Source organism: Notothenia rossii (genome assembly GCF_949606895.1).
Source record: "Notothenia rossii genome assembly, chromosome: 10".
NCBI lineage: Eukaryota > Metazoa > Chordata > Actinopteri > Perciformes > Nototheniidae > Notothenia > Notothenia rossii.
Window position 1 is genome coordinate 49,085,160 of NC_136908.1, and position 12,159 is coordinate 49,097,318.

General features: G+C 40.7%; 1 protein-coding gene across 3 annotated transcripts in view; it reads right to left on the minus strand.

The window, feature by feature from the left end:
- Window positions 1-12,159, minus strand: part of anks1b (ankyrin repeat and sterile alpha motif domain containing 1B) — a 212,451-nt gene that overhangs the window by 144,530 nt on the left and 55,762 nt on the right. For all 3 annotated transcript variants that reach the window (XM_079654794.1, XM_079654797.1, XM_079654793.1), the window contains exon 4: window positions 696-848. In XM_079654794.1, coding sequence (XP_079510920.1) covers window positions 696-848 — 153 coding nt within the window. The remainder of the gene's footprint in view (window positions 1-695; window positions 849-12,159) is intronic.

Consider the following 12,159-nt stretch of genomic DNA (forward strand, 5'->3'; position numbering starts at 1 on the left):
GGTCAAGTCTAACAAGGTGAGATATTACTTGATCTCTCTTGACATTAAATTGAACAAAAAACTTCCAGGTAGAAGTTTGAGATTTAATTTAAGGAATGTCTGGATTGGATGGTGATTGAACTTTTGTTTAAATATTTGTAACAACTATATTTACTGGGCATTTAATGTGTTGTTGGATTCAAATATTTTATATTAGAAGATAAAGTCTTTATGGTCTTTGTTTTCCCCAGCTCCAAAAAAGGTAATGTTGAACGTTTTCTGGACAACAATGTAAGGTTAGTTACGACATTACAATACTCTTGGAATTTTGAAAAACCAGACCAGCCTTTTGCGTCAGATTACCAAAATGTGAATATTATCATACCTAAAACATGCTGAAAAAAATTCTGCTGTACCTTCTATTAAGGGTGAAAAGGGACACATGGGAACTTTTAAAGATAAAGCTATTTTTGCAACTTTAATGCAAAACAAAATGCATCTGGTGACTTGCAAGCCATCTGCCTGAAAAATACTTTTGGTACAAGGATGTACATTTTAATAAATACAGATAAGGTCCTTGATATTTTGGCAACCATAAGGGTATTAATAGAAACTGAAGAACATCTTAAAAGACTTTGGCCTTTGTATTGTAAATAATATACACATTCTGCTATTCATTTCACCATGAAAAGAACATATTTGTCATTTTTACTGACCTGTAGCCGGCCGTACATGGCGGCCAGGTCCAGGGGGGTCTCCTGTTGGCTGTTCCTCATGGTGGGGTCGGTAAGCTCCTGAAGCAGCACTGACACCACCTCCGAGTGACCGTACTGCGCCGCACAGTGCAGCGCCGTCTCCCGCTCATGGTTCTGTGACAGAGGGAGAGGTGAGGAGGAAGAGGGATGAGGAAACAGGTGGGAGTGGATGTAAGAATTATAGGAATAATGGATAGAAGGAAAAAACATCAGAAGGATGGAGCGAGGAGGCAGAGAAGGGGAAAGGAAAGAGGTAAGTGATGGAAGCAAGGGAGAGTTAAAGAGGGAAGTGGTAAAGGATGGAAAAAGGTGATGGAAGTAGGGATATAGTTTGTGGTGATTAATGGAATGGAAAATAAGAGAGTGAGAGTAGGGCATATGTGGGTGAAAGTTTTGAGATAGAGAGAAGAAAAAGGGGGAAGAGCAGTCAGTCTTACGTATCTGAACACAAACACAAGGTGAAATTCAAGATGGAAAGCTACACTCTGTGCACGAGTTTCTGCTACACATATGAAGGACATGTCTCGGTCAGTACATCATTCTGCATGTAAAATACCAAAAGCGTGTCAGGTTTGTGAGCGCTGTCAGGGGGAAATCTATAGCTTCCTGTCAGAGGAATTGAAGAGATGGCCAAAAGCAACATTTCTTTCCTCAAACCCTTTGTGCTTTTTAGCTCCAATACTTTACTCACCACTTACCCGACTGAAGTCAGCTTCCATTCAACTGCTCAATCACCATAATGATAAAAAAAAACTACCATAAAAAAGGAGTTTGTACCACATATCAATCAAACAATTAATTTATTTAAACTTATTTCTCAGAAGTACATTAAGCGTACACATTACCCAGATATAAGGGTCTCTTATGGCGCTTTTCCACTGCAGGGCCTTGCACGGCTTGGTACGGTATAGTTAGGTGGGGCCTTGGTAGGCCAGGCTCACTTTATGCTGGGTTTCCATTACAATTTAGTAGCTGGGGCAGTAACTATAGTATTGCAGTGTAGGCGGAGCCGTGACGCCATCTTCAATGCGAAACACCAAACCAACATCAGCCGTTAGCTGTTAGCACTCAAGCTAACAGCTCCTCATATCTGTTCAGAAACTAGACATAAGTTAAACAAGTACAAACCACAGACTGACTGTATTTATGTCTGTATAAGACGTTGTTGCGAGTGTGGACGGTCGGTGCATATACAACGTTAGCTTAGCCGATCTCCATTCAGAAAACACGCATTTTAAAAGGTTTTCACCTGCCGTCTGTCTGCAGACTTCATGGTTTTTACTAACCGGTATCAGTATGTTGTTACTTCGGCATCATTTTGAAACGTGTATTACAATTAAATCACTGTTGTAGCCCCCTTGCCAGCGATTCTCTCTCTAGTTTAGCATACTCAGCCAGACTCAGCCTAGTTGTTGGCCCGGAAAGAACCTCGATTTTGGAGACCCAGAAAACTGTGAAAAAGTAACTGCTAGCCGGAACTACGCCTAGTGGAAACGCAACCAAAAACGGGCCGTGCCCTTAAACCTCGCTCCGCACTGTAGTGGAAATGCGCCATTAATGTACAGTATTTATCGAAAGTTATTTTATTTCTATGTCGTCCTTATCTTTAGTAAGTTACAGTTGATGGTAAAACTTACATATCAGCAGTACATAGCAGTGAAAATACCCATTTTAACAATTATTTACATACTTTCTTAAAATGCCTAAATGGGGGCCGAGGTGAAACATTATCTCTGCATTCCAAGTCATGTGAAAAAACAAAAACAAAACAAAACAGTTCTCTGAAAACTAACAATTTCAAATAACCAAATTCCCCCAGAACATGATAAAGAGATAGGAAGCCAGGCATGTGGCCTTAAATGTCTCCGAGAGACTGTGTTTTAAAGGTTATTTCAAACCAGAGAGGCTCTAATGTTTAGAGGAGCTGTGGCTATTTTCTGGTTCTCGAGGGGCCCTTGTCAGGACAAGAACACTGTTGGTGGTCCCTGGGGTCCTGCAGCTCTGGGAACAGCCTAATATGTGGAAAACTGAGCAGAGGGACACCCATGAAGGGAAAAAGAGACATGATTGATAGTCATACCAGGGGAGAAGAAAGAAAGGAGGATAGTGAGATGGCCCTGCAGAGATTACATCTGTGTGTGTTCTTGTATACTTGGAAATAGTTCATCTGTCAGCTATGAACTGCACATATACAAACACATGATAGAAGCACCCATACTGTAGCAATTTAGGCTTCTGTGGAAATCACCAAAGAGGGGGAAAGGAAAGTTATAAGCGTGTGAATCTGTGTTAGTTCTTGGGGGTTTCTCAAAGAGCAACACCTATATTTTGAGTAAGTGGCTGAAATGTAACACTATGAAGGGAAAACGTGGTTCTGCTGTTCCAATTAGTAGCTCTTTACACCTTCAATTAATTAAGGAGCAGTTGGAAGGATAATGAATGGGGACATAATCCTAAAAAACAACAGAGAATAACCCTGACAAAGCTGTACAAAATGAGTTTACAGATTAATTTGATATTGAGAAACATTGAGTTACTACTAGCAACTGCTACCATAGCTTCCGTGTCCAGAGCTTCCGAGATATGTCTCTCACTACTGAACAAAAAAGCCAGCTCCAAACGAGTAATTAATTATGAGCAATTATCGGGCTGAACGAATGATGTGAAATTAAATGGCAATTAAGTCTGATTATTATGCCGCTTAAGCTTTCCTTTTCATGTGATGTTTTCATGCTTCAGAATACAGACATATTTTCTCCTGTGACTTATTGTAACAAAATCTTGACTGCCCTCCTTCTTCCTCACATTTCCTGCCTCTCCATGATAACACTCAAACGAACCATGACCACACTCTGCTCCCTGGATCTCATCTCAGGCCTTTCCTTACTCTCTTTGTCCCCAGAGCCTCTCCATCTCTCTACTTCCAGAGCAGAGAGTGAGAGATATGTATCTGTGAGTAACACAGGGAAATAGCCCCTGTATGAAGACACACATACACGTGATCTAGCTGCAAAAAACACTACAAATGTGCTCAGGAGCCTTCCCTCCTCCTCAGCCAATCAAATTGATGTATTCCTCCCCGTGGATCGCACACCCCTCCATTGATGGCACAGTGGAAGCTTCCAGAGCGGCTCTGATTGCAGGTCTACTACTGTAATCACACACTCCTGCACACTGTAATTCACATTCATCACAGTTTACTGCTATAATTGTTGGTTGCATTATGTTTAACAAACTCCACTTGCTCGGTTCCCTGAGTTTACGATATCACCATTTTCCACTGGAGCGACTCAAATCAGGATCATTTAATCTAATAGAGCGTACTGTTTTCTCAGAGGACCACATAGCAGCATAATCATGTATCATCTGACAGACAGTCTTAGTGTGGAATATCAATGAAGTGCCAGGAGAAAAGGTCATTCATCTATTAAAGGTTAAATGCACCTGTTAACACATTTTTAAGTCCCAATGTGTCATTTATTTTTGAGCATTTAGCCATTACAGTTGTACTTGAAGGCAAGGATACACAACAAAGTGTCCTAAGATAAGGGATCAAGGTGGACGGGCTCCTTTTGCCACCAGAGACTTGTATTTTTAAAGGCATTTTATTTTTACACCTGAATCCAACAGTATAACCTTCAAATGTATTGAAGAAAAAAACACTTGTACTTGTAACAAAATATAAAGCATGATGAATTGTAGTTGCTATGGTTACCAGCAGATAATATACAGTAGGTGGCACACTGATTTCAGGACAGCAATTTTGACCTAAACAGTTAATAGACTTTTAACAATATATTCACAAGTGAGTATTTTACATGGTGATGGTTAATGATGACTTTGAATACATGAGGAATACGCATTTGTTTGGTTGTTTGTTAATAAAAATACAACTTGACTTAATGAACCCCTTACAGGATCCAAAACCTTCACAACTTGGATTTAGTTTAGTCTGAAGTTACTGTTATACAATAGATTAATTGTCCTGCCTCTTTCTGGCCTCTCACATCCAGTAGCACTTACTGTAAGTACAACATACACAACACAGAGCCATTATGTGCATTGGACAGTGTGAGCCAAAGCTCAACTAAATTGAACTTTAAACCCAAACACCCTGACCTCCTGTCGGGAGTCCGGAAGTTATGTGGGCAAAATTATTTCTCCAAAGACTGGGGGAAATGTTTATTTTGAGTATCTCTAAATTCCAGGAGTTCTGTAACTCTAATCTCCAATTCAAACATCTGCAGATTTAGTTAATTTATAGGTAATAATCCTGTAACAAAAAGCAAATATTGGAGGAAAAAAAAAACGGTATTATTGGTGGTTTACTATGAGGGACAATGTGGGATAAAGTAGAGACAGTTTGTTTCCAAGGTCAACACTGAACCTAAATATCTCAGAACAATGGAAATATGGACCTCTGCCATTCAATGACAATCATGTGGTAAAATCTAAAGCTCCAGAACAGCCAATGAATGGACCTTATGGCGCAATTGTTTTGGTAATTAACATTTGGATCACGGACTCGATTAAACCCTTCAACAGGATGATAATGACTACCTTTTCAGATTTAACTCTTAAACAAGCATGCAGCGGTAGATTTCGGCCATTGTTGGTGCTGCCACAGACCTCTGCAGCCTTAAACGGACAATAAAGCTTTTTCAGTCCAATCCGCAGCTTTAGATAGGGCAAACGCAATACTCAGACAAAAAGGAGAGTGACAAAGAGATGAACAGAGACACAGAGACACAGAGACACAGAGACACAGAGTGACGGGCCGAGCGAGACAGGAACGGAGGGGAGGTGAGAGAGAGCGGGAGATGTAGAGAAAATACCTCCATGCTCTCAGAGCCAGCTATATATTTCCATTACAATCGCTCTGACAGCTCTCCGATATCATCCAGCACTCGGTGCATTGTTGCTGATTGGCCGCTCTAATGACACATCAACAGGCATGGCAGCACATTATTGACATGCCATTACAAATGCATGTCAAAGCTTTTCTTTCAGCAGCACATATAGCGCTGAAACACAGTTAATGGTCATAAATATCATGCGTAAGAGAAAGGGGGAGTTTTTGTTTTGATGATACATCTTTACTATCCATGGCAAATCCTTGTCAACACAAAACATACTTGCACACTCATGGCATTACAGTACATTTACCTGCACACACACATTTCCATTATCTAGGTTCATTTGCATTGGAGCAAACAAACATCCAAGCGAATGAGCGAGCCTTATCAGGGTCTGAAATGAAACCACTGTGGGTGAAGCGCAGAGGTATTTGTTTGAACATAATGCTGATGGACTGATATGCAGGATGAGCCTCGTCTACGTTACAGCGTCTCCTAATCCCAGCAGCTCAGCGCCTGGGGACAGCTGGGTAAATAAATAGGCTGTAGACACACAAGGTGAAACTGTATCGCCCTTCTCACTCCTGTCCTCTCTTAGAAATATGGAGCATATCCCTCTATTTCTATGTATAGTACATGGGATTTACCAAGTAAACAAATCTGAGCTTGATGTTTTACAGGTGCTTTCTTGCTTTAATTCAAAGGTTTAAAACATTTTTTAGATGAAATGGACAAAAGCTACAAAATACCTATCAAAATCATTCATATTTTCTTATTTAAAAAAAAAAAACGGTTTGGCTTTAAATGTTTTACTGAATTGTATTTGTTTTTCCTCATAACATTTTTAGAAGTACTTTTGAAATGGCAGCTGTTTCTTTCAGCCTAAAAGGATTGAGGCAACTGAATCTCCAAAACAATTAATACATAAATCTTATAAAATTATAATTCATCACCTTGAGGCATAGTAATAATAACATCTAAAAATGTACCTCACTACTAGATCTGTATTCACTGATGTTTGAAGTGTAGCATTTTCATAAATTCAACTGAATACACACACTGCTGATTTGATCCATATACTCTATAAACCCCCCCACCAAAGTGTCATTTGTCATATTCCGATCAAAACATATTTTCTCAAATTCATACCGCTGCAGTGCCCTTTAGCGAGACACACAATATGCTACTCTGAAGATGAAATGTGAACTCTGATCTATCTTCAGGGCAGGCAACTTAAAGAAAAAACACATTTTCCATTTTCTGTCAAACACCAAAAGGGAAAAAGCTGCTAACGTTTTTCTGTGTTTTCATATGACACCTCAATTAACAAGCTCACACTTAATTGTCTGTTACAATTTCCACATTTATTTTACTCAACTTTAATTAGGAAGCCGTTGGAGCGTGTGGGAAAACATACTGTATGACATATAGCTTTTTTTTTATTTAATAAAAAACGGCTTTTCCCACGCTGGCTTCTTGAGTAGCTTCACACAGAGTTCACATGTTGACCGTCAGGGAACACATGGCTTCCATTTCATTTGTGGTAACAGCATGTGTGTGCAGCCTGTAGGATGTATACACACACAGGCGCTAACACACATAAACACACAGCAGGTGAGCCACCTCATGACCTTTGTCTTGGTTCACACAGCCTCTGGGCTCCCAGAAGGCCGCGCTGCACCTGGAGAAAGGCCTGCTGGAAGTATTTCATCTACGCATGCTTCCACACATGTGAAGCACAGCTGGCGCACTATTCTAATCTCTCTTATTATCTCCCATGATTATTTGCTGCTGTTCTACTTTCTCCTCCTTTGGGAGCACAGGAGGGAGAGAGGAGTAGTATTGCCTCTGTCCGTCTGTTTATGGAAACAAAGAAACCAGCTTTAGTCCCTGTGCAGTACAGAGGGACATACTTGACCCACACAGAATAACCCTTAAATTGACTAGCACAGAGGAGGTTGTGTGCCGGCTCTCTCTCACACACACACACACACACACACACACACACACACACACACACACACACACACACACACACACACACACACACACACACACACACACACACACACACACACACACACACACACACACACACACACACACACACACACACACACACACACACACACACACACACACACACACACACACACACACACACACACACACACACACACACACACACACACACACACACCCACCCACCCCCATTCATTTCAATCTTTATTTCGAACAGATAACAAAATAACAAATGTGAAAAACAGAATACCGTATTGTTAAAATACAGTATTTATCCACATTCATGATAATATTTATATATCTTCAACAAAAAAAGTCTTCATATTAATAATAATAAAAAATCATAATTGTCTGAAAGGGAGCAGGAGGAAGCAAATGCTTATTAATTCCCACCCCTTACTTGATCAATGATTGTCCTTTAAATCATTATGCAAGTTATTCCTACTTACATTTACATTTATACATACGTATACAATAGTTTCTCATCTTCAATCACTTCTCTTCATTCTCATAGTTTTCCAAAAAAGTGTTTCTGTACATCCTTTTAAACTGAATTATGCTTGTGCTTTGTTTTAACTCCTGCTCCAAACCACCCCTCACACTATCGGTCAGGCACAAGCAAAATAATCTTTATAATCCAGCTTTGCTCAGGGCTAATACGTCCTGGTGAAATACACAGTGGTGTAAAGTAACTAAGTAGATTTACTCAAGTACTGTACTTAGCTTTGAGGGACTTCTACTTGACATGAGTATTTAAATGTGTTGCTACTTTGTGCTTCTACCCCACTACGATACAGAGTTAAATAGTGTACTTTTACTCCAATACATTCATTTAGAACCTTTGTTACTTTGCAGATTTGGATGAATGATGTGAAATGTGATCAACTCTTAAATCAGACTTTAGTTCCACCTGGAGTAAATTCACAAGCTACCCTGCAGTATACAAAGTCATTCAAACTAGCTGCACCTTTACCAGCTTTGAGAACACTTTAATGATCAATCATTATTAAACATATCATATATATTATTCTGGAATGGACCAATCTGCACAATGAGTACTTTTACTGTTGGTACTTTACGTTTATTTGATGCCAATACCTTTGTACTTTTACTTGAGTAACATTTTGATTGCAGGACTTTTACTAGTAGTTAGTATTCCTACACTCTGGTACTTCTATTTTTTTTACTTAAGTACAACAACTTGGTACTTTTTCACCTCTGGAAATACATCACCATAAGTCAGCCAACATACTCTGTCTCGATGCACGTCCTTCTAAGTGTTGCTGGTTGGAATACGGGGGTCCGGAAGTTTCTAAACATGGGCCTGAGGGTTAGGGTTATGAAGTCATGAAGCAGGAGAAAACCACACTAATGTTATTCTATTCTATAATAAAAGCTTCCAGCAAAATCAATGTTATCCTGTTATCAATGTTAGCCTTTTGCAATCCAAGAAATATATTTTGCCAGTTATCTTACGATACAGACATAAAGTGAGGCATCAGCTCATGAGTGAATCTGAGCGAGAGAAAGAGAGATCACAACAAACAACGCCTCACGACTCCAAACATGCAATTGGCCCAGCAAGTCGAGCGCGAGCCTCAAGTAAACAAGCAATCTTTCACATCCATCCCTGCCTCACTGCCTCTCACACATACAAACACAAACATAAACACACAGTGTGTTATGTTCCTCCCCAGTCGGACTGCCTCCCACACACACACACACACACACACACACACACACACACACACACACACACACACACACACACACACACACACACACACACACACACACACACACACACACACACACACACACACACACACACACACACACACACACACACACACACACACACACACACACACACACACACACACACACACACACACACACACACACACACACACACACACACACACACACACACACACACACACACACACACACACACAGCTGTGAATGGGGAACTACTGGGACCAATTAGGCAGCAAACAGTAGGCTGCAACTGGTTTACCGCCAGCTAATGACATCCACTAACCTCCAATAATCCTCTATTGGGTGCTTCGTAAAAGCGGCCCACCTACACACTTCCCCTACTTCTCTTTCTGTCAATTTCTCCTTACGCTCTCAAGACCTTTCCCACTCATTTGTGCTCCTTCCTGTGTCCTTTTCTAGACACTCTTTGCCCCCTTCTGTTCAAAAGGTGAGCAGGAATGCTGTGTTTCTCTCGCTAGTGGAAGTAAAGAGCTGATATTAAGACAAACAGCGTGCCCCTCTGGAGTCAACTGATAAAACCTAGCAGAAAAAACACACACTCCACCTCTGACACGAGTAATGGTGTGTGTGTGGGCAGAGAAATATGGTTGAGAATGGGGTAATGTGCAGCCAATGGCTTACTGGATGATGTGTGTGAGCGTGTGTGGGGACTCAGTATATCACCCTGACTAATGTATGCAGGCGCTGCTCTCTACAGCAGACAAGACAGAGAGCGGGGTAATATGGGGCTTAGGCATCGTAAACACACCAACATGCTATAAATCTTACGCTCAGATGTAAGCCTGCAAGACGAGAACAACTGTATCCACCCACCGTCAACGCGCAACTGAAATACTACAAGTATGCATCAAATCGCAGTATACAAATTAGAGGAACACAAATTCAAGATTTGTAAGTCAATTGGTTAATGGGTGCTGTATATTGTGTATTATTACTTTGTGAATAATAACTGAATGTACATCCTTTGTATCACTTGCTTTTGTGGGAAAAACTCAGAAAATCAATGAAGATATTTACAAAAAATGTCTGCTTAAGGCATAAAAATGAACACTGCACCCTTAGAGCGAGTCACGCTGTAGTCTTTGTGTGTTGCTGTTTCTGCGAGCAATAGTGAGAAAGACAGCAGAGGCCTAATAAACTCACTGTGTTAATTACACAGAAACTGATAACTAGATAAAACCAGTCATTTCCCGTTTGTTGATAAACGAGGCTCCAAGTGATACGTGTGATACAGAGTGAGATACAGAGTGAGATACAGGGGAAGCAGATACGGGCAAGTCGATGATTTGAAAGTGAGGTGTTGATTAGAATTGTAGTTTGTATCTTTGCATAATGTTGTAAGTAATATATTGTCTTTGCTGAGTTTTTATGTGCACTGCACACCACAGCGAGTAACATCGGTCTCCCTTTGAACTTTCTTTGAGTGCAAAACCGACTTAAGCTTAGTCTTGCCCCCTAGACATACTGTACAAAGCATTAGGGTTTACAAAATAATTAAATACCGCAAGAAAACACTAAAACACAGAGAGACTGTTTCTATGTTTCATGAACAAAGAGCAGACTTTAACACACTGAGGTCAGCATCCATGCACATTTTGTTCTCTATCAGCAGCTTCATCCCTGTCCGTGTCCACGCCGCCTGCACAGCAGCCCACTCAGCTCGACGTGGAAAATGACCTACGCGTTCACTTGCTGACAAACCTCCTCACTTGAGGGGCAAGGGACACCATTTATCACGGCAAACAATTAGTCTCTAACAACTCTCCGAGGGAAACGATTTGGCTAATGGTGACAGAGGAAAATGTGCTTATTATGCAGAGTAAATTACGCTCCAGTAACCTGAGGGGTCCATTACTGTGTGCACCACCAGCAGGGGCAGGAATATAGAAAAATATATCTACACTTCCTGTGTGCTTCATACTCATCTGACCCTGTCGTGTTCGGTTCAAATCTGATCAATTTACTACTTTCATCAATTATAAATATAGTGTTTTACATGTGACTGCCTCAAGGCCTTATGATATCCTCCACAGTAGGCATTTAAACATATAACATTGCTGATCACCAGTTTTATTTAATTTTGAGTGGTTAAATCAACTATGTAACACCAACAGAATAAAATGACCTCCATAGGAAATGAATTGGCAACCCTAGATTATGTTCTTCCATCAGATAGTACACAGCCAACTCGACAAATGTTAATTTTGGAGTACATACTGAATTTGGAGGACCAGTATACATGAGACCTTGTATACAACTTAAAAAGGGTGTCAAATAAAATGTGGTGACGATTAATAGTTTTTGTGTTATTGTAGGAGCAATTAAAACCCAACCCCATACCCCGGAGGGAAAGATGAACATGACAGGAGGGTTAAAATGACTGAGCCGTGACATCATCAACATGCTGCGAGCAGAGATGGACAGGAAAAGAGTGAGGGAGGAGGAGAAGGTTATTTGCTGATGAGGGATGACAGCAGTGGTAGGCTGCCCCCCCCCCCCCCGCCGGCTGTCAGAGACGGATCAGCAGGAACTGTGAAGGATGGCCTCTGTTGGACAGGAGCCATAAAGAGAGGCAGGTTGGTTCAAATGCCCCGGGAAATGCCAGTGATGAACTCAACTTTAATTCAGCTGATCAGACCTCTCTTGTTCATGAATAGTTACAGCTCACAGGGAAAGTGTCAGGGCATCTAAACTTCCAACTAATCATAGCAACAAAAACCTAATAATGGCTTCTCTGAGCTAAAGAAATCCAGAGTGTTAATGAT